Consider the following 24,383-nt stretch of genomic DNA (forward strand, 5'->3'; position numbering starts at 1 on the left):
GTTGGGATCCTTAGCTGATATATATATGTACTTATCATCATGAACTTCAAGGAGCTGTTGACTGAGATCAGCTGTGGAAATGACCCCAAAAAAACATTCTCTGAAAATCAGTGTCAGCATTCAGAAAGCAATGTACCAGAAAGGGAATGGAATTCATAATGATCATTGTCCATAACATATCATTTCACTTAATTAAAACACTCCAGTCTGGCCAACTGGACAGAAATCAACATTTCAGAGTGATGACTACCACCACATTTCCTGCTAGAAAGCAGGTATGAAGGTGGCAGTGCTTGGGAGCTCTCACAGATTAATGCAGGGTGGTCAGCTTGTGCCCTTCTCATACATAGTAGTACTGTATTTCATAACTTAGGTTCAAATATAGCAAATCCAGCTTCAACAAAAACCAATAAAATCTGACACTATTCATCAAAAGTACCCACGGGTTTAATCTATGCCATTTGGTTGGGGTCAAAAAGGGATACAGGTTCACAGGAGCCAGGAAGCCATTCTCCTGGCACACCTGCTGAAGGTGCGCAACATCACAGACCTGACTATACTGCCTTCTATACCCATGGCTTGGACAGGGGCACTCTGTGCTGGGTCAGGAACTGGCTGGAGGGCCGGGCCCAGAGAGTGCTGGTGAACGGGGCTACATCCAGCTGGCAGCCGGTCACCAGTGGTGTCCCCCAGGGATCAGCGCTGGGCCCAGTCCTTTTTAATATCTTTACTGATGATCTGGATGAGAGGATTGAGTGTACCATCACCATATTTGCAGATAATACCAAGTTTCGGAGGGGGCATGTTGACCTGTTGGAAGGCAGGAGGGCTCTTCAGAGGGACCCGGACAAGCTGGAGAGATGGTCTGATTCCAGTGGGATGAAGTTCAACAAGGCCAAGTACCGGGTCCTGCACTTTGGCCACAACAACCCTTGCAGCGCTACAGGCTGGGCACAGAGTGGCTGGAGAGCAGCCAGGTGGAAAGGGACCTAGGAATTTGGATCGACAGGAAGCTGAACATGAGCCAGCAGTGTGCCCAGGTGGCCAAGAAGGCCAATGGCATCCTAGCTTGGATCAGGAACAGTGTGGCCAGCAGGAGCAGGGAAGTGATCCTTCCCCTGTACTCTGCATTGGTGAGGCCACACCTGGAGTATTGTGTCCAGTTCTGGGCCCCTCAGTTCAGGAAGGATATTGAGGTGCTGGAGCAGGTCCAGAGAAGAGTAACTAGGCTGGTGAAGGGACTGGAGCACAAGTCCTGTGAGGAGAGGCTGAGGGAGCTGGGGTTGCTTAGCCTGGAGAAGAGGAGGCTCAGGGGTGACCTCATCGCTCTCTACAACTACCCAAAAGGAGGTTGTAGCCAAGTGGGTGTCAGTCTCTTCTCCAGGCAACCAGAAGTCAGACAAGAGGGCACAATCTTAGGCTCTGCCAGGGGAGGTTTAGGTTGGGTATTAGGAAGAAATTTTTTACAGAGAGAGTAATCAGACATTGGAATGGGCTATCCAGGGAGGTGGTGGATTGACTGTCCCTAGAGGTTTTTAAGATGAGGCTGGATGTGGCACTGAGTACCATGGTCTAGTAACCACAACAGTGTTGGATGAAGGGTTGGACTTGATCTCGAAGGTCTTTTCCAACCCAGTAGATTCTATGATTCTGCCATTTGTCATCTCCATAGTGCAGAAATCTCTGTCTTGCTACATCTGAAAATTTAGGGATTCTTTATCAAGTATCTTCCCTAAAACTAGCTGGACTTGTAAAATAAAGAAAATAACTGTAAATTCCAATAAATTAATTTAGTGGTATTCATTTCCTTTCCATTTTGAAAAGAGCAGTTTCGAGACGAAGGTAAATTCTGAGCACAGTTGGATATATGAAATCATTCTTCCTCTTTTCCTCTCCCAAGATATTTATTCTTTCTCTCAATCAACTCAAAGGTCAAAAACATCACTGGGAAGGATTTTATTAGTGTTTTGGTAAATTTTGTAATAGGTGGTTTATTTAGTGTCTGTAAAGTTGATTTCTGGGAAGTAAATGAATGAATAAATCCTGTTGCCAGAAGAATTTTCTGGGATTCTCAGCACATATAATGACACTTCCATTACTGAGTATTTTTCATGGGTTTTGACTGAGACAATCTGTGTAAGGTCATTGAAATAGAAAGGCATTTTCTTTCCATCTTTTAAATAATCATTCGGTTATAAATCCAGCAATGTTTTTGCCTTTGAACTTCTGTAGCAGTCTTTGTTAGGATGTGGTTTGAAGGTCATAATTTATTTTCCAGATTGTCAATGTTATGATCAAAATAATGTAATCTTTTCTAAATTAAACAAATGTTTGCAGAAGCCCCTACAGAGAGGCTTTTCATCTCTGCAATGCTTGCAGTAAATATTTTATATTTCCAAATCACAGGCTTAATACACTGAAACAACTCTTCACTGCTTTCCAAACTCTATTTCTGCACATGACAGCTGAAATCTTAGAACTTTCTGAGCTAAATCTGTAAGCTTTCACTGCAGTCACTCTTCCCCAAACTGACTATTCACTTTGGAGCATCTGGCCTTGCTAAAAATCAATGGTTTCCTTCTCAGAACCTAACATTATCTAATTTTAATGACAGTTACACAAGTCTGACACTGTAAAATATATATATTCATTGATTCAGGTCAGGACTGGCACTGAAATTAATTGATATTTTACACAGTTTTCCTCATAGAACTAAAGTGCATGATATTTATTATTAATCTTATTTTCACTTGTTTTGTAAATTGTAATTTGGTTACAATGAAATGCTCCAGGACTGATGGATGACTAACCATTTAGTCCTTTTGAGATTACTCCACTACTGTGGCTTGTGATAGACTCCACATCTCTGTATTAGATGCACTGCTCAATTCAGCCTTTCACCCTCAGAAATTCTCTAGTTGACCTTTATTGGGATAACATTTCAGCTCTCAAGCAAGCATGGCACAAAACCTTCTTTACCAAATGCTAATGAAAGCTACTTATGATCACATTCTATCCTAATAACTTTAGTTTATGCTTTTCAAAAAAAAAAGGCATTTCTGGCTCATGGAATAATGCTATTAGAAAAATTTTAATCATGATGAAAATGGCTTCTTGTTAGCATTCACCTAAAGAATAGATTCTTTGAATTCCTTAAATATATTTGTTCTGACACTTTGGTTTCCCAGTCTAAGAATGAGATCGTGGTTCAGAAATCGCCTCTGATTTCTTACAGCTTTGTGTATACACCAAAGAAACAAGTTATCTGCATATTCTCCGTGCATAGTAGTGAGAACATTTTTCTGCAGGAATCTTGCCTCATATTTAGGTCATTCATGATGTTAAAAAGAAAACAGTAGCAGTTGACAGCCATGGCCATTTCTAAGTTTCTTGTCTTCCTTTTCATGGGTGCAAAGAACCCCAAAAGATACTTCTGCCAAGCAGCTGAATAAATAGTGCACATCCTCCGTGAGGACAAGGCCACACAGTAGGGGACTGACCTTGGCTGGACACCAGATGACCACCAAGCCACGCTATTCCACGCAAACATTTTTACCCTTCGCCTCTGGCTCAAGGGAAGATGCAGTGTAAAACCTGGTCTGCAACATCTCCTGGGTGATGCCACCCAGTTCTGGTTGGTTTCCTCACCTTGTAGACCATTCTCAGAGTGCTTTTTTTGTGATAAAGTCAGACTGCCTGTTGTGAAAGTCTGAAAGCACAGTCTACCCTAAGCACACAGTCTTATCCTTCACCTTCAAGAACTTATGTTGCAGCCTAAACTCTACAAAAAATGTCCCCAGACTGTCTCATATTCATAGAGCTTAAACTGAAGTTACATAATCTCTGCAGTTCAGGAATATGCATAAAACAACTAGTCTGAAAATATCCCAAAGCATTTATCTTGGCTGTGTTTCCTGAATCACATCGGTGTATTTCATTTCAGGGCACTATTGCAAAGGGTATTTTTATAGTAGGTTATTCACAAGTTCAAAATTCTGGGTTCCACTCAAGTGGTTCGATATACAATTTACAATTCAGTGCTAAAATTGTGAGGGTCAGGGTACTCAAGCATTCCTATAAATTGCCTGAAACTAGGTCTACCCTCACCTTATCTTCTTTGCTGATGGTTCAGGGGAGGAAGAATTTCTTAAACACTGATTTCCAGCTGATTAACTTTGACACCATCCCCTCCTAATCTGATATCTTCTAAAACTGTTTAAATTCGTGTTCTGTCCCTTCCTTGGTGGAAGTGCAGTTGCTTTCAGACAAAAAGAGTATCTGAGAATTATCCCATTATTTTTTTTAATTTTCAGTTCCATAATTTAAAAAAAACTCAGGAGGTCTGTGTGTGAATGGAATCATACTTAGTAGGAACCTTGAAGAAGCTTTTAAAAGCTGTAGCTCCTTTTTTGCACAGGAAAAATCACAGGGTAATATTTCAAAGTATTGTGGCAAGAAAACGTCTCATCTTCATCAGTGAGTTCCTATATTCAGAAAACCACAGAATCAGAGAATATACTGAATTGGAAGGGATCCACAAGGATCATCAAGTCCAACTCCTGGCCCTATACAGAACACCCCAAGAGTCACACCATGTGCCTTGGAGTGTCATCCAAATGCTTCCTGAACTCTGTCAGGCTTGGTGCTGTGACTGCTCCCCTGGGGAGCCGGTTCCAGTGCGCAATCACGCTCTGAGTGAAGAACCTTTTCCTATTGTCTAACCTAAGCATCTCCTGACAACTTCATGCCAGTCGCTCGGGTCCTGTCACTGTTCACCAGAGAGAAGAGATCAGTGCCTGCCCCTCCTCTTCCACCCACAAGGAAGTTGCAGACTGCAACGAGGTCTCCCCTCAGTCTTCTCTTCTCCAGGATGAACAGCCTCAGCCACTCCTCATAAGGCTTCCCCTCCAGATCCTTCATAATCCTTGTAGCCCTCACTTGAATACTCTCTAATGGCTTAAATGTCTTTTTTGTATGGTGGTTCCCAAAACTGCACACAATATTCAAGGTGAGGCTTCACCAAGGCAGAACAGAGCAGGAAAATTCCCTTCCTTGCCTGGCTGGCAATGCTTTGCCTGACACCCCCTCACCCAGGACACAGTTGGCCGTCTTGGCTGCCAGGGCACTGCTGAATCTTATTCAACTTGCCATCCATCAGGAATCCCAGATCCCTTTCTGTGGTACTAATTTCCAGCTTCTCATTCCCTAGTCTGTACCCACAACTAGGATTGTCCTGTTCCTCATACAGAATTGCAGTTGTAATGCCAAAAATCAGTGTACTTGGTTCTAAACCTTGGTGGGTTTGAATTTCTCCCTCAGTTTCTATGCATGCTAGAAAGACCAGGAGACTAGGAAAAAAAACCCTAACTACATCTAAGTAATTTCAGATTATATTTGTTACTTTTTTAACTATGGAAGTTCATGTATTGGTTTTTCTCCTTTATACAGATCAATTGTAGTAAGGTTATCAAAGGACTAGTTATGATTTTTAATGGAATATATTGCATACTCCATGTAGCTCAGCATGGTGAGTGTTTATTTTTGATCTTTAATACTTTTCTTTCTCATCCACCTAAGCAGAAAGAATACTGGATCTCTGCCCTCTGTTTGGGACATGGGAGAAAAAGGCTCAGTGCACAGGATTGCATCATCAGTAGGAAAAGGCCTGAGGCTTTGCATTGATGTAACAGTGCTGGCCTCAGGACTTGCCTGGATTTGTCTTGGCTTGAGCTTTTTGTAGTTTTAGCAGTCGTGTAGCTGTCAGATGACTATTGCCCAAACATGTTTTAGCTTTAGATTAGCTGTGTGAAACTGCAGTGTAACACACACTGTTAAGGAACGAACAGTGATCTCACACACAGATTATTCTGTGTAGAGTGAACTACCGATGGGCCTTGAATAAAAGTACAAACACAAGCATGGCTGGGCAACAGAAGCCCCAGGACCATAAACACACCCACTATGGGGGGTGCAGCCTCATAACACTGAGATAACACGGAAAACAGAAACCCAAGAATAAACTAGTGCATTTTGCCTACACTTTTAATACTGTAATTAGACTAAAAATAATTTTTTGTGTCCATGTATAATGTGTGTACCAGTTCTGTCCGTAACTAAGTTGTTTGTCCCTCAACGTTTATTGAAAGCATACACAGTTAACTGAACAATATAAAAACAGACAGTTTCTTGAAGAATGCTCCAAAGTAATCTGAAAAGACTGAATCTGAATCAGTCTGTACAGATCAAATTTGAACAATATTTCTAAAAGAAATGAAACGCACTACAGCAAAGGAAACTATGTACTGCTTTCCTGCAGAGCATACCCTTTGGCTTGTCCATATGAGGCAGAAAAATATAGATGTAGATATAGATATAACCCGTAGGAAAGAAATTCCTAAATCAAGATTAAAGATGTGGGATACAGGCTGTTCAACTTTGTCTAAGCTCAGATCCCAGATGTATCACCCAGCATATGATAATGGAAAGTATCTGTACGCAACACTTAATTCCAGAATCACATTCTCCACAAGGGAAATATGCAATGGAAAAGACCAGAGGTAGAAAGAACAGGAAAAAAATTTTCTTTTTAAACAGGAGTTACTTGATAAATAGCAACAATTGTGTTTACCTGCTTTTGATAACTGCCTAGAAATCCCAAGACATTATGCTGCAACACTACTAGGAAAACAAGATGAATGTTGGTATATTATATTAATATCTCATAAAAATAATTATTCATGGCTGAAACAAAGAATTAAAAAATATTTAATCTCTCTTCTGTGCTGTAGAGTCTCATAAACTCATTATGCTTCCTTCCTGAGTATGGAAAAAAGGGTAATTCTATTCAGTTCAGGATAAAGTGGATGAATTAAATAAACCTTGAGCTGATTCTTTTCCTATTCCTTCCTGTCCACATGTTTAAACAGAGACCAGTTCGAGATCTTGCTCTCCAGTTTCCACATGTTCCACTGGAAGTTTTACCAATGCTCTTCCAGTGATGATTTCATTTCACAGTGCTCAGTGACTCAAAGCAAACAGGGCTCTGTAATCCTTCTGTCAAAAGACCTGGCTGAGTTTAGAGAAGGTATTTCAAACAGAAGTGAGGATTCTGATTCAACAGATTCTAAGTTCACCTTTTTAAAAGGTGCTGTTTCACACATTGCAGAGCTCTGCCCAGGCAGGTATAACTGGAGCAAGGCTGCCCCAGGTTCACCGTTGCTGCTAGGCAACAAATATCACATCTTATATTTATAATTTTAGACTATGATTCTTACTTACGCAGATTATAGGCTTGCAGAGAAGTGTCTGAAACCAATAATAGGTATTCTGAAGTGTGATTATTATTTGAATGCTAATGACACTTTACGATGCATAAACTTTACTGTAAAATGAAAGCTGATAAGTATTGGTCAAGTTTCTAGTATCTGTATACTTTATAAGCACAAAAGTTGTATGTCATTAGTTTCATTTAACTGAAAACTCTGCTATTTGCATACTGATTGCAGAATTATATAGTTTGGAAAACATTGCTTCCTAAATAATAGAAATGTCAAGTGAGTACACAGCAGCACAGTCTAATAAATATAAGCATTTAATAGAATATAAAGTCAAATGTAAAGGCATTTCAGTTTGTGATGAATCACTTTATCTGTGCACAGTGAACATATAGTCATGTAAATTATATTTAAGAAAAGTTATATAAAGATGTATCAGATCACTACTTGTTTATTTGGACAGTTCTGGGATATTATATCCAAACTTCCTAGATCACTTTCAGCACCTCTGAATAATTTTGCTCCTTAGACTATTTTCAATCGCAATCTCTCCTGGCCACTGTGTCAGCAGTGTCGTTTTTTCACTTTTTCCCTGCCTGCTTTCAATCATACCAGAAGGTATGGTTTGAAATAGCCTTTTCAAGTTGCCCCATGCACATTCATTTTATCTTGTCATGTAATCTCCAAAGCCTGTAATATAAAATTGCTCCTAGCCTGATCAGCACTACTTTTAGCCATTTACCTTGACTGATAACTGGCTCTCATTCAAACATTTTTTTTGGCATTTCTTCTTCCTTTACCTGTAATCATGTGTTTAGTCTGCTACTCGAACTGAAAGTTCTCTGAATCAAGCAGTGAATTTATTCAGCACATAACAACAGATTGTTTACAGAGTACAAAAATGGAGATAAATACCAATAATTCTATATTTTGCTGTGTTTTGTTTTGCAATTTTATGTTACAGTGTTACTACAATGCCAGTCACTTTTCTACTATCTTCTCATTTTGAAGCAACAGTCTAAATTTGTAACTTTCTGGAAGATAAGCATAGACATAATAGTCATAGAAGGTGAAAATTTGGCCATCTTGAATCAAATGGTCATATTACTACTGGATTTCTAGGATTAAAAGGGAAGTGAAAAAAACCCATAGCCCTTTTTTTGAAACAACCTGGAAGATACACAGGGTGAGAAAATCTGACTCACATTATGCTGTTTAGGACTTAGTAAGAAGGCTCTCCAGGCCAGGTTATCTGCATTTGACTTGCTGTGGTACAGTATGACCACTGGCAGCCAGGTAGAGCTGAGAGAATACATCTCCTCTGTGCTACAATGCTAAGAGTCAGATAAAGGGCAGCATAAAATCATAGATTTTTAACAAGCTCCCTATAGAATCTCACAAACTAGATTTCAGAACAAACTTTTGATAAGCAATGTGCTGGAGAAAAAAAAAAAAAAAGGTAACCACAGAATCATAGAATAGTTTGGGTTGGAAGGGACCTTTAAAGGCCATCTAGTCCAATACCCCAGCAATGAGCTGGGACATCTTGAAGATCAGGTTGCTCAACAGTGACACCAAAACTGTGTCTCACAGAGGAGGTGCCATATCACTCATAACAAAACTCTACAGAACTGGTACTTGTACACTGAAAGTGACTCTGGCTCCAACATGAAAGAAGAGAATTTTGTGCATCATTAGTGCCCTAAATGCACATTACTGACATTTCCATAAAATTGTCTAGCTCACCAGTTTCTGCTCTCAGAGACACAAATATGAGCAAGCAATCCCATAGCCTTGAGTGAAATCACACCCCTGAACCACATTTCCAAAGTTCCAAACAGAAATTTCCTATATATTTATTGAATTTATTTTTTTCTATAAACAATAGTAGATTGTGTCTGTCTTTATCTTGCATGTTACCAGGTTACTGTATCAATCTATTTCTGTTCACTTGATGATACAAAGCCTATTCAGTTATTCTGCTTTTTGTTCAATTTGCTACACTTGGTTCATTCTCAAAATCTGATCACAAGTGAATGGGATCTTCAGAAGAATGCCATTTTATGCACTAGTTTAATTACTTTTCACTGTAATTTCTGAATGATTCACATTTTATCACACCAGACACTTCAATTCTGCAGGAAGAAATCCCATTTAAAATTTAAAATTTTATTTACATAGATAAGTATAGGAAAAAATTGATATTCACAGTTCTCAATAGGAAAAAAACTAAGGAAAAGCAATATTGTTTGAACAACTGTATACAGATTCACCATGCAGTTTCAAAACCTGAGAAAAACCTTACTTCAGAAAATTACTTCAGATATAAAACACTGGAGAAGAGCAAGATTGAGATCTGCCAAAAAAGTGAGTACATTGTAATACAAGCAGTAGAAATTCTAATAGTCAAACTGTCAAATTTGAACAATAAGGAACACTTTATTTAGGAGCTGTTCCTCACAACCAGATTTAATCAAGCCTTCTCTCTATTTGCATAATTTCTTCAAAGATCTAGGGATAATGCTTAGCCATTTTCAATCTTTTTTCCTACATTAAGAGTATGTCTCTGTAAAGTGCTAAATAAGAAATTTTGTCTTTGAGAAAGCATAAAAACTCTTTGAAAGCTTGGCTTTTTAGTGGAAAAATTAGGGACTTTCTTCTGAGCCAATGGGAATATCCTTACTTTCATGAACTGTGTTTAGTGGGTGGAATCCAAATTCCTAGCCAAAAGCTGTAATAGTGCATAAAACTATGGTGCTTTGGAAAATATCTCCTGCTTTTTCTGTGACAAGTTACTTTAGGCAGGAACAGCTGGCCATTCTGTTGTGCCTCCTTGTGTCCCCTGCCTGACTTCTTTGCACATTCTGATGCAAACCTGCAAAAGAAAGACCAGCATCCCCAGGCAACACCTCTTTCCAGTTGTCCTGGTGCCTTGATAACTTTCTGATGAAGTTCATGTGTTGAGGACAGAGGATGTTACAAGATCAAACTCAAAACAGGTTGAAAGACAGACAGCATGAAAAGGCTAAGAGGACTTACTGGTATGTGGTGGGACTGACATTGATGCGGCGTGGGTGACTTCCTGACTCGAACTTGCTTGCAAGGGTGACGTTGTTCCCAAATAGACAATAGCGTGGCATTCTTACACCAACGACGCCAGCCAGCACTGAACCTGAGTGAATGCCTATCCTCATCTGGAAAAAACAGGAGATCCATGTCAGTCTGTTTGTCCTGTGCTGCCCACAGTAACGTCATTAGCACTTATACATATAAGCCAGTCACAGCAACACTTTAAAATGAATAATAAACCAAAGAAGAAAGAGTGAAGTGGAAGATAACAGGCTCTTCTATTCCTCTACCTTAAATCAGATGCAGTTACAAGAAAAAAGAATGAAAACATGGTTATCTTTTTACTAAAACTATTTTCTTCCTCTGTGCACATTTGCTGGAGACCACGACAGTCAAAACAGGCATCATGAACAGCATGGGATCATCATGAGTTACTGCAATATCAGACACCTAATTACACAAATAAATATATTACCAAAGGTTATTTTCACGAGCACTTCTAACACAGGCTTTAAAGTAAGACCCAATTTTTCTCAAACTGGCAGACATAATAGTAAAGTGGAGTAAACGAATAAGGTACCTATATCTTCATATTTTTCTTCCAAACTCTTCAAGGTCTAAAGTCTTTCTCACTTTGTCAGACAGACAGATATCACAACGGTGAGAACGTTGAAGACTGAGGCACCAACGATTTTTCAAGTAATTGTATCCTCCTCAAAATAAGGAGGAATAAATCCCCAGCAAGTTAAAAACCCCCGTGTGGTTATTCTAGCAATCATCCCCTGCAACTGTCCGAGATGTGGCAATTACGTTGATCTGCAAAGCTCAGTCACCATCCAAGTTTTTTTCAGAGTGAATAAACAGAGATTTATTCTGCATACATTCTAGCTGCCACTAGTGTTTGCTAAGAAAATATTTTTTTACAGATAGAAGGGTCTTTTTCTCTTGTTAACTTTATAATATTAAAAAAATGAAAAGAAGATATTATATTATATGCAGTGAAAGCTAAAGTTGTTGTTGGTTGTTTTTTCTACTTTCATTCTCAAAGTGTTTCCTTTTACACGGCCACATAGTTTTTTATCATTCAGTGCTTCAGTGACAGAGCACTTCCAAAGGATTTCCAAGTCCATCAGGATATTCAAATTCTCAGTAGCAAAAGTTTAGTCTCCCTTGAAGAACTCAAACCCCACTCACACAGTAAATGCTTTCAAGACATTTTCTCATGATTGTCTCAAAAAGACGCTGGGGAAATAAACGGCATTTGTGGTTATGACTTTCCTGCTCTGCAAGTGCCAAGGAAACCAGATATTACACAATCAGACATGCTGAAAAAAATACAAGCGGATGTATCACTCTTGATATAAAATATTTTCATTTGCAAAGTTAAGTGAATGAAGCTAAAGCTATGCCAGATTCCATGGAAAAACTGTGTTGGAGAATAAAAATACATGGACATTCAAACTTTCACTCAGAAGTGCACAGGTTGGATCTTCTGTGAACTGCTTGAATTTCAGAAGGAATGAGGAAAAAAAGAAAGTAAACAGCTTTTTTATTTAATATAGTGTGTATCTAAAGAGATTTTAAAAGTCTTTATTTGGTTGAGTACATAAGATTTTGTCTTCTGTAGTATTTTAAAAGATTTTTTAAAAGGTACTTCTACAATAAAAAAAGGTAGATATCCTCACAAACACAGGTTAAACTACATTAAACTGATGAGAGTGTCAGAACCTAACGTTTTCATTGGGTGAAAGAAAGTTCATGCAAATTTTCTCATTAAACCTTAGAGAAAACTGCCTGATACAAGACAAAATTACGCCAAGAATGGCTTACAAAACTACTCCACTTCTGCTTCATTATATGGTTCTCTATAAGAAAAGAGCCTGCAACACTGATGTTATTGCTGTGAATTGTTCCTTAGTGTGCCTTCTTATACTGAGAATAACCATTATATTGGTCATATATTACTTTTTAGTGAAATATATTTTCATAAGATTTTCTTTTCCAGATTTGATTTCATCTGCAGATACATTGTTCTGGCTTTTTCCTCACTGAGTTGATAAGTGTTATGTTAACAGTTTATGGCTCTTTTTTACAAAAGAAAATGTGTGATCAAACTATTAACAAGAAGACACTTATTGGGGCACATCAAACTTTCAGATTGCCTTTGCAGGAAAAGAAAACCTGCCTAGAGTACATAACTTAGAACAATAATAACAGTTATATGTGTACAGTTATAGCTCCCAAGCTATATTGTACATGCAGCCCTTGTCAGTGCTTTCCCAGAACAGTTACCATTAAAGACCATATAAAGCATAAATTAGGTGACAACAGTAGGATGCATTATTTGTCTATAATAACTTCATTCCTTTTAATGTACGTGTAGTATACATTTTATGTAAACTGTCATACTTAAATGGAGCATTTTTAATAAAAATAAGATTCATGCTCTTCATTGTACCAACTGCTCCTTTATATATCCTTAATTATTTGGCTAATGAGAAAAGGATTTGGTTAATCATAAAAGGGTAGTATGTAACTGAAAGTGAAAGAGCCATTATGCATACAAATGGAAATACAGCTCTTTGGAAACTATTTCAAGGGTTGGACTTGATGATCTCAGAGGTGCTTTCCAACCCATCTGACTCTATGATTCTATAATCACAAAAAGAAGACAACCATGAATAAAAACAACTGTAAATAACAATCCCCCAGCCGTTAAGGAAGAGTGAAGAGACAAGGCAAACGACATTTCTAGAACAGAATACTGGAAGGCACAATGGTGAATGAAACATGAACAGGTGTGAAAAGACCCAGAGACCTGTGAGAAATCTTTTAAATAAAGAGGAACAGCTTGAACTGGGTGCACTGGAAAGATTTAGAATGAAAAATGAGAAAAAAGGATTAACAAATCTGACCTTTGCAAGAGCTGTGGTAATAGTGAGGTGGAGAAAAGCTGATGTGTCAGAGCTGTAAAAGAATAGTAGAGTGCATTGATCAGCATAGGATGGAACGAAATACATAGCTATGTGGAAAGTAAAAGAAGCTACCAAAACTTACTTGTAAGAAAGAAGTAGCAGTATTTGAATATTGCTTACAGGATAAGGCACAGAGAGCAGAAATGGCTAATTCCTGAGTGAGAGGAAGGATAGTGGTTTTGTTTAATAGTGATAAAGAACCACAGAATCACACATAATCACAGAATCTGCTGAGTTGGAAGGGTCCTACAAGGATCACTGAGTCCAACCCTTAGCCCTGCGCAGGACTATCCCCAAGAGTCACACCATGTGCTTGAGGGTATCATCCAAACACTCCTTGAACTCTGTTAGGTTTAGTGCTGTGACCACTTCCCTGAGGAGCCTGAAAGATAAGGAGCACTAAAACTATGGTCATGATCTAACAGGGAAATGTGCCAGAAGTGGTATCAATGAGAACTGATAGTCCAGACTGGACTGTGAGAGAAAAGTCAAGAACAAACAGGAACAGAGATGAACAACACAAAAATATTTGTTCTTTTTCTGAACTGAACATTCTGTTACTGTGTTTTTCTGATTTACTGAATCTTAGAAGAGTTGTATGTTACCCCTTTACATCTCCTCATTGCCAAAGCATGACTTTCCTCTTTCATATCTGAAAGAGCTGGGGTTTTTTTGTTAAGTTTTGTTTCATTTTTATCTGATATGCCATTTCAATTACTTTCAATAAAGCCTGAACGTCTCCTTAGGCACCATAGTGAAAACTGCACTCTTCCATCACTATTCCAATTGAGATGAGAATAAATGCAACACTGAAAATTCACAGTCCATCTATACTCACTTTATGGTGAAGAGGCAAAAATATTTTAACAGCTGTAAAGGAAGGCATTGGCATGCCTGAAGTAAATTTCCTAATTGCTTATTTATTTCTTAATAGATTTTTCTGTTAATCAGTACACTCACAATAAAAAAATAAAAAAATTAAAAATCCAGTAATTTTCTTTCTATTCAAAGATCTTGAGTTTTTCTCTTTTGAAACCCTATTGAAAATGCATTCTCCTTCCCTCTCCTCATTTCCCCATATAATTTTCAAGGCAAAAATTAAAATGCAAGTGAAAAGATACCGTTCTACAATCTGAGAAGTAGCACTTGTCTACTCAAGAACATTTTAAAAAACTTCCTCAGATCTTAAAATTTCTGGTCAATATATGTCTGCATGTTGATAACCAATAGAAGACATTAAAAACATAACTTCCTGTTAGTCAAAACTGAGACATTGCATTACAAGACTTAAAAATACTTCCTTGATTAATTAGACCACAGAACAATGGTTCAAGCTGTAATGATTCCTGGAAGGAAAATAACTGTTTTTTTAATTATTCCTCAAGCTTCTTCAGTAAGCTTGAGGTGCTGTGTAAAAGTATCTGCAGTCTTGTTCAAGAGCTTACAAATCTATTTTAGAAAGCATAACCTGTGCTTAATTCAAAAGAAGAGAAAAGAGACTAATAGGCAGCAGCATGAAGAATTGCATAAACATATGACTGAAGAATGATTTCTGAGTTGAAAAGTCTCTTGTAGACAGTATTGAAAAGCAGAGTAGGAAAAAGAAAAGCCTGTAGGTACCTTTCTTTTTTGTCTGCCAGTAAAGAGTAATTGATATTAAAACACGAAAGCAGATTTTCCAGTTCAAACCAAAGGTGACCATGTAAGCTGTCTTCTGATAAGCACAGAGCAAAAATACATGCTCATTTCCAAAATTCTCTCTCTGCAACCAGCAATTTTTAGTTCAGGGATTTCCTGAGCCAAAAGAAATTCTTTTTGTAGAGAAAAGGTGCTTGTTATTCACAGTTCCTCCTCAAATATGAACTATGATAACATTTCAGCACACATTGTTTCCTCCCACCACACACAGGGAGAGAAGGACCTTAATAAACAGTTCTCACACTCTGAAAAACATACTTCCATGCTAGAAAGAGAAGTCTCAGATTGCCTTACAGGTTAACTGCATCCAGAAGGACACAAAATCCATTTTCACAGATTACGCAGACACAGATGAAGGAGCAAGGGCAGGCTGGGAAGGAGGTGACACAGTTTGGAAAGCTGCCACAGGCAGAAATGATCCCCCACTCGGCAAGCTTGGAGCTCTCCAAGCCTCAATAATGTGACGGACTGGACAGCTGCTCAAGGCTTTGTGCTGAGCTGGTAGAAGAGCTCAGGGTTGGTACAGGGCAGTAGCTGTATGAAAATAGTTCCGGGCACGTGGATGTCGCAAACCAGCAAAGCTTTTAAATACAATAGGAAGCTGGATCAGGACTTTCGATGTCAGTTTCAATAATGTAAATGGATATCTGTACAGTAGTATTCCTCAGAAAAAAAGCACTCCTAACTTTCTGCCCTACCATGCTGAGTGATACTCTTTGTCTCAGTATGGACCTTCTCCCTTCTCTCCTTGCAGTGTCCTTCAGAAAGGAAAAAGTCACTTCTTCCAGTGTCTTAGCTATTAGTCCATGACGCGCTGACAGATCCTTTCAAACAGAACGTGCCAAAATCTGTAAGATGTTTTCTGCTCTAATATTTTCTAGCAGCTTCTATGACAGTGCTATCTCTAAATCTCAACATATGCCTTACACAAGGACATTTACTTGTGAAATATATTAACGTAAAATAGACTGTACATAGCTCAGAGGTCTAAAATGAGGGCCACACACTGGTGAGTCAACATGCCTTTATGCTCCTTCAAAGAACAGGACTGACAGCTATGTCCTGACATATGCTTTAGTGTGTGGGTTATCTGTATTCTTAGATAGATTTATAAATATCACAGTGTCTTTCTGGAAAGGGACATATGACAGTATAGCTCACTACAGAATTGTTGCCAAGGAACAGACCTGCTCAGTGAAAAATTTAGATCAATTGAATTTCACAAGGTGTTCTATAGAACTAAGCTACAGGATATATTTTCCCCCTATTTGAAAAACATTTGGAAAAATGAACATTTAACTGTTTTCTAACTAGAATTTCCTAGGTTTCTTACTCATATTCAACCCATCTGAAGCAAAAGACACAGGAAATTATACAAGGACAATGAAAAAGAAAATAATGAACTAATAAATATTGAATGCCTTGGGATCAATACATCTATTTTAAACAGTTACTGGGTAAAGCAATAATGTGGTTTGTGTAAAAGACATACAATTAAATTATAACCAATGTGATGCACATTACATACATACATCCCTGGACTACGGTCTTGGCATAAAGTCATTTCTACTGAATGTGGAAAAAGGAGCTATGAAGCATTTCATATCTACATAAAGAAGTCCTAGTCTTGAAGTATGAAATTCTTTTTGACTTTCTCCTCAAGTTCTTCCACTGTGATCTAAGCTAGCCCTGGTTCGAATACTGGTTGAATTAATTGACCTTCCGAGGTTCCTTTTATTTCATGATTCTATCTTTCATATGCTATGACGAAAAATTACACACCTTCATCATCAGTATAAGGTAAAATCAGATTAAGTGAAAATCAAAGACTCAGACTAGTTTTGGGGGCTCATTAGTTCTGGTATCAAAGGAAATGTTTATACTGGGGCAAAGTTTTTTGAGCCAAATTCTGTTATAGGGTCACCATGTCAGTTCACTATGGCACTGTGCAGGGTCTAAGTTAGAGGAGGATTTGTGTTATCTGTAAGAAAACATCTGACCTGAACTTATTTACTGCAGGAGGTGGGGTGGGGTGGAGGTGGGTGTTATATGATGTAAATCAGAATATTTAGAGTTGCTAAACAGAAGACCTATATCCTTCCCCTGAGATTCCAGTGAAGAAACATTAATGTTCATAAGCTGCTTCTAACTCACCAATAAACCATTGCATTTCACTTCTGATGGAGCATTTAATCAAACCACTTTTCATTGTTTTCTTTAAATAGCAATTTCCACAGTAGGAATTTCATTACTATGTGAACCTGTGTGTTCAGGCACTCAAAAAAGAGCTAATCATTCACACAGGCCCACATAGCAGTGGAGGATTTTTCCCAGCCTCCTCTCTACTGACACCCGAAAAAGAGAAAAATTCATCAGAAAGTTCTCTTTGATCTCTGGTGTAGGAGGACATCTTTGTCTCACAGTGCCATCATATGACATATACTGAATGGATTGGGTGATACTTTAACAAGGATAAATGACACATGCTCAAAATATTTGAGAGAACAAAAAAACTCTATTAAAAAGAAAAAAAAGAGTTTGACCTAAGGGTTTTAACCTTAACAAACAATATTTGATACTTTTGCTTATTTAGTCATTTGAGGTAGATTTCATCTAATTTCAACCACCTAGAAGTTTTCCGGCTCATTTAAGTTAGATTTCTAGACTCCTGCTAAACCAAGGAGGTAAATAACCTCAAGGTTGCAATTCTTCACATTCTAAAATTGGCACCTAAGAGAGGCTGAATCAATCACTCCTGAAGCTGTCTAACTTTCCTGGTTGAACAAGTAGGGACATTTAATGGTAAGTTTAGCTTGGACATCTCATGCACACACAGCTAAAGAAAGGTGACATGAATCCAACTCTTGGACTGGCAAAGTTGTCACACTTTCATCTTCTTTGCTTAAAATGAGCTACACTCCCGTGCATAAATTATCAGAGAAACAGGTGTTGATGGATAGGATCCCATCAGAAGATCACTCTCTTTGTAGAACTGCTGAAATTTCTTCAGGTATCTTAACATAACGATCTTTGAATCTAGCCGGAAATCTTTTAAATTGTAAAATGAAATGACCTTTCAATGAAAAAGTGATGCTTCATCTTTTGATTCTAATATGTGCTTTTATGCATAGATGAAAGTCAAGTTTTTTCAGCTGTGGGAAGAGCTAGGAACTAATCGACAAGGATCTGCTACATAGCAGCTTTAAAATATAACCATAAAAATCTTACAGATTTACTACTTGAAGTAACCTTATCTAGCCGATGTACAATAACGATGTATCAGGATCAAGATTCTTCCCAAGGTTTCTACACTATCAATGAGACCTAAATTGTTGCCTATGCCATTTAAACATCTGCCACTTCAAGGTGTTTTAATACCTTTCACACAAAGAGGAGATACGTTTTAAATGTGTAGTTCTACTGGATTCCCCAGCTACTTGCAATCAGCACCAAAGCAAACATAATCAAGATAAAAAAATTATTGAATTCCCTCCTCCATATGGACACTGTAGACATGACAAAAAAAAATAAATCAATGGGTGAGGTTTTGCAAATATACCTATTCTTAAGTTGGGAAAAGTGGAGAGACTAGTTCCTTCAGCACCTCTCAATCTAACAAACAATATATCCAATTAAGTTGTTAGAAAAACAACTGGACATGGCACTTAGGGCTATGGTCTAGTTGAGAAGGTGGTGATTAGTCAGGTTGGTTGGACTCGATTTCAGAGGTCTTTTCTAATCTAACTGATTCTGTGTGATTTTTTGTGATAAAGACAAATACCGGAAACAAGTCAGCATATGCCCTCCTTTGAAATAGAGTAAATCAAGCAATGACCACATGGAAATATCAAAGGCTAAGAAAACCCCAAGCTGTGCATAAAGAATTTTAAGTGTTATAGGTTATAATAGCTAAAAAATTGTTTGCTTCCTTGTGAAGAAACTTGAAGCACTGTTACCATCATAGAGACTGGAATATTAGATGTGCAGCATGATCACTCTTCCTCATGCTCAACTAAAGGATAACTTAGCTTGTAAAATATTGAAAGTTCCCGCATGACAGCTGAGGCATACGGGTATTTCATACCACATATGTTCCAATGTTTGGACAGCTCACAGTGTTAGATCATGCTTAAACACCTCAATCTAATAGAATCATAGAATCATAGAATGCTGATGTGTTCCTCTGCTAGTTCACCAGTTTGATTTTAAGAACTTCAATTTCTATGGACTGAATGTAAAACAATGTAAGACCTAGATCGCAGCAACGATTTGTGTAGAATTTACCCTATTCTTATACCTGGAGCAAATCTCCACAGCTAGCAGGTAACAATTAGCCTAAGAGGCAATGGCAATTGCATACAAAGAGAAAAGAGGCTCTGTGACTGCATGGATTCTATAAACAGGAGTCTAAGACTTCCCCTTGGCTATAATTGGGAAGGGGGTTATTAAAACTCTTTATTGGCCTTTGTACTTCACCATCACAGAACTTCAGTTTTGTGCAGGGAAAGTGAATTTCCTCCTCAGTGAATTCAAAACACACATTCACATAAAATGATTTTTTGAAGTCTTTTAGACAGGCAAATCCACTGGGTTGAGAATAACTACTTCATACAACAAAGGGAATGAGCATGAAGTGAAAGGCTGCTGATTTGCACTGAACAGAGGATTTTAGCAAAGCATTTACAGAGTTTCCTGATTTCTGTACAGACAGCACTTCAGCAAGTCAGTCAAACTTTCTTGACACCAAAAAACAAAACAAAACATAACAAAAGCTAGGATCAGAACTCAGAGAGTATTCTGCACTGCTCTGTTACCTTCACTGAAAATCTAGGCCAAAAAAGAAATTTTTAAATAAAATGATTCATGAAATCAATGAAAAACCACTCTGTAACTCATACAAAATGTAAGATTTTCTATTCCTAGATTTAAGTTGCAAATCTACAAGCAATATCTGATTATTATTGAACGTCAGATGTGCCATGAATGGAAATGAGATACTATTTTACTGTTTGTTTCAATTGCTTCAGATAAAATTGTTATCTGCTTAGCAATTTTAAGATGATTCAGGACAAATTTGAATGTTCTAGTATTTCCATTACTAGAAAGATTTTGACCTTATTTTCAAAGCAATTAACAAATGAAGGCCTGATGTCAACACTGACAAAATCCAAACAGAGACAAATTGCTCTCCGATGAAGGTGAATCACTTATGGGAAAAAAAGACTTCAACTTTCCTTCACTTCATTCAGTGATCTCTCCCACTGTGTCTCATACTCATCCCCCTCTCAAAGACATGCTAATAAAGAACAATGCATGGGAACACATACATTTGTTTTTGGCCTGTGCATTCTGTTAAAACCAGTAATCTTAAAGGGAATTACTATAATATATGTATTATGTATAGTATGCATTTTGCAGCTGCAAAAATTCAAGCATGTTAACGTTCTTAGTCAATATTATCTCTGCCCATCTTCACTAGTTCTTATCAACTAATTTATATTACTATAATCCACAAACATATAGACACAAATTCAAGGATATTTGTGCTATTGTTTGTGTGGGTGAGAAAGTCAAACAAAAAAAGAAAGAGACTTTAAAACTCAATTATCCTTGCATGATCTTTTTAAAATTAAACACTAACTAAATAATTAAACACATTTAGTTTTGGATGCAGTAGCAGATCATAGTATGGCATATCTATAACATCCTTGTTTGCCACTGCTGCCCAGCCAACCTTTAATGACACTAATTGGGTGCATTTGGCAGCTGAAGAACACAGATGCCTAGCCCTGAATTTTGCTTATCCAGCATTATCATTACGTGCTTTTTTCCTGATATTGCTTCTGTCTGATTAGGCTTTATTTGAAACTTTTCCAGTCAACTTCTTCACCCAAGTAGTGAGTGAAGAATCTCTCTTGGTGCAACCTTTGCTGACAAGAGCTGACAAGTCCTTTAGCTCTGAGTCCCATTCTTTATTCTTTTCTTCCCAAATGCATGCAAGATGTGTTTTTTTGGAAAGACACCCTTTATTTTCTGGTGCTATGTTCTTTGTTAGTGTGTCTCTGTGAGGGAGATGAGTGTGAAGTTTCGATCATGACTAATTAATAATTTTTTTATTTGCATCTAACTTTTACTTATTTTTATTTACTTATTACTTATATTTATTTACTGTGTTTGTTAATTATCTGCAATAAACAAGACAAAATAGAAGTTAACCAATCACACAGACTAAATGTATCCAGAAATATATTTCAAACTAAAACTACACAATTCAAGAAAGAAAATTGGAAAATTCTGAGTTAAGACCAAAATGAACTTGAGTTAACATGCAATCTGGTCACATAAAAAACGTAATCTGGGGCTATGAACATCATATGACAGTAATAGTTCCTTCCCACTGTCTTCTAGTCAACCACACCAAGACTACTAGGTTAAAACCTAGATACTGTCAACAATAGTGATTTCTGAGAAGATCAAGAATCTCTTCAAAAAGGATTTGTTTAGGGGGAAACTAAAAATCTGTACTCACAGCTTGACCAAGGATTACTCAAAAGAGAAAGCATGATAACAATCTTCAAATATCTGCTAGGTGTTAACAACAAAGAGGGAGATATGGCAGATGGGGACACAAGTATAAATAATAAAATTTAATTGAAGACATAGGTGAATATCCAACTTACATAGGCCTAAATAGGCTATATTAATGGCAGTGACAGGCTCCTGAGGCAAGTGTGTTAAATTACACCATATAAGTCCTTTCATTGTGGCACTAGCAAAACACTTGTAAACACATTGTAAGGATGTTGACAGGAAGATGGACAGGATGCAATTAATATATGTGTTTTTTAACTCTAACATCATACTGCATTTAAGGACAACTAATTAGAAAGTGGTGATGCATTTGAGGGTTTCAAATGACTGCCACAAAGTCTGTTTTCCTGTCATCCTTAAAAACAGATGGGGTAGGAGAAAAATTTTTCATGTCCTAAAACCACTTACAGAAACAGAAGTTTGAATTTCAGTTTTAAATGAGGTGTAACTCAGTTCACATTGTCTTTAAATTTCACTAAAACTAAAAATTAAAGAGTACAGCAACTACGTCGAACCAGTTTTACTTACATTATAAATTCAAATTTTTAACTTCTTTTTCATAATAATAACATGATGATCTATGTCAACAACATACTTTGCAGTATCAAGTACACACCATGCATAGCAAATCAGTGCAATCTTGGCAGAAAACGTAGCATGATTTTTTTAGACAGTCATGCTTTAGGGACGGGACTGTCAGTTCTGCTAATACATTGCAACAATACCTAGTTATGTTATTTGGCATTGGTCTGTTCCTCATCACAAATTATCACAGCTAAACTTCATGTGCATAACTATCAAATAACTATCAAATCAAACAAGAAATACTTTGGCAGCTGTACGTTAAGCCTCCATGAGGATGAGAAAAAGGATCACCTCACTAAAAGGCAGCAACCTCCAGTGTATAACAAGGCTACATTCTACAGTGCTTTTGATTCAAAGAAACAAAGCACTTTTGAAGCACATGTGCCAATTATCCCTATTTACTCTGTAATGCTTCACTTTACAAAATGGCTTGGTCTGCATGAACTAGATCCCGTTCAGAGGAAATTAGAGCAGTAGCTGTTCTCAAAATGTACACCAAAGTCAAGACAAACTCTTATGGGCATACTAGGGTGTAAATCCACATTTGATCTTTCAGGTCTGTGGAGTCATTTAGTATGAGGAACAAAGTCAGTCCAAGTAAAAATCTCAAAACACATGAAGTATAGAAGCACAAATTCCATCAATTCACTGATCATTTTCTGTTGCACTGATCTACTTGAAGAGCTGGCACACCTATTCTATCATCAGTGACACAGTCAAGAGAGCAAAACTATGTTACATTACCCATCCAAACCTGTGATCATGCATTTAAAAACTGAGTTGTTAAAATTTTAATCAGTGACTAACATTCTATAGCAATAAATTCATTACTAAGTTAAAATGTCATGGCTGCATTAGAAATGTTCAGGACTGAAATGTAAAATGAAAACAATAACATCTTTAATTAGATTGGTAAAGCCCATAAAATTAAGAGACTTATTTATATAAAAACTCTGCAGATGATCCTTGAATAAAATTAGTCAAAACATATTTAAAATTTCTCATTGTAAAAGTGTTTTAATCCCAGAAGCTTCCCACATTAAGGGTTTGGCTTCATACATCTCAAAGCTGTAGCACATTAAATTCCAATTACTTCATAAAAGGTAGGCAGTGTGTGTACAAAAGATACTTGCAACAAAAGACTGCATTATGGTGTGTCTCAAAGCTCATTATAAGCAGTTACTACAGTGGACTGTGTGTGATAAATCACCACAATTTTTCTTCATTTAATCTTACTTAGAAATTGATCTTGGTTTGTAAGCAAATTCAGAGAATCTTAATGTACTTCTAATAATCCCCATGGGAAAGATGAATAATGTTCAGAGTATGTGTTCCACAGATATCATTCCCCATTGTAGAAATGTGGGAAAAGTAATGTGGGAAAAGGAGTTTTCCCTTTCCTTTTTTCTGAAGTAAATTAATTATATAGAATATAAAAATGAACAGGAGCTTTCTTTATATCAGCAACCATAGAAATTCATGCAGATCAACTTAATACACAGATTGGAACAAAGAGAAGCAAATCTCCTCCTTTAAAGTCTACATTTCACTAATGTCTGTCTAAATCATAGAACAGTGTACCTCAAAAAGTATGAAGACTTTTTTAAAATCAAGCTTATGTGTGAAGAACCTGCGAACAAGGAAGTACACTTCACATTAATCATGAGGAAATGTTGTCAAGCAAAGACAAGTTCTTTGTATCTCTAAATTTTGCCAAACCAAGAAAGGCTTTTTTTAAATTTTAAATATCTTTAGAGCTATTACCTGCACTGTATGTCTCAGTGAAACATACAGACTCCGTGCTAGGTTGACATAAACTTGTTCAGAACAGCCACAGAGGCACAGCAATGCTACCGGGTCAGCCCAAGGGGCCGTGAGGTTACTGTCCTGACACAAAACACGGCAGCTGTCACCACCCATAAAACACTGTCAGAAGGTGACAAATGCAGATGATAACCTTCCAGCCTTCCTTGCTTCCAACCAGTTCTGACTGGGTCTTCTGAGGTGATAATGCATCACCTTCTGCTGAGCTTCATGTTCTGTGATGCCCTCACTAGATTGTTATGGCTGTTCGAACTGACTGGTGTAAACCTGGACAGATAACTCTGATATTTGTCTCTCCCTTAATTCCCAGCATATTTCTGGTCATCTTTGCTGGATTTTTCAAAGCTATGCAGTGGGTGGATTCCTC

The 24,383-nt window shown here is 37.5% G+C and overlaps 1 protein-coding gene across 1 annotated transcript in view; it reads right to left on the bottom strand.

Annotated features, from left to right (window-relative positions):
• GUCY1A2 (guanylate cyclase 1 soluble subunit alpha 2) overlaps nucleotides 1-24,383 on the bottom strand; it is a 154,941-nt gene that overhangs the window by 17,877 nt on the left and 112,681 nt on the right. The window contains exon 7 of the mRNA XM_050333617.1: nucleotides 10,314-10,468. Within this exon, the coding sequence (XP_050189574.1) occupies nucleotides 10,314-10,468 (155 nt within the window). The remainder of the gene's footprint in view (nucleotides 1-10,313; nucleotides 10,469-24,383) is intronic.

This window comes from Myiozetetes cayanensis, unplaced genomic scaffold (assembly GCF_022539395.1).
Source record: "Myiozetetes cayanensis isolate MyiCay16 unplaced genomic scaffold, myiCay2020 scf5-8, whole genome shotgun sequence".
Taxonomy (NCBI): domain Eukaryota; kingdom Metazoa; phylum Chordata; class Aves; order Passeriformes; family Tyrannidae; genus Myiozetetes; species Myiozetetes cayanensis.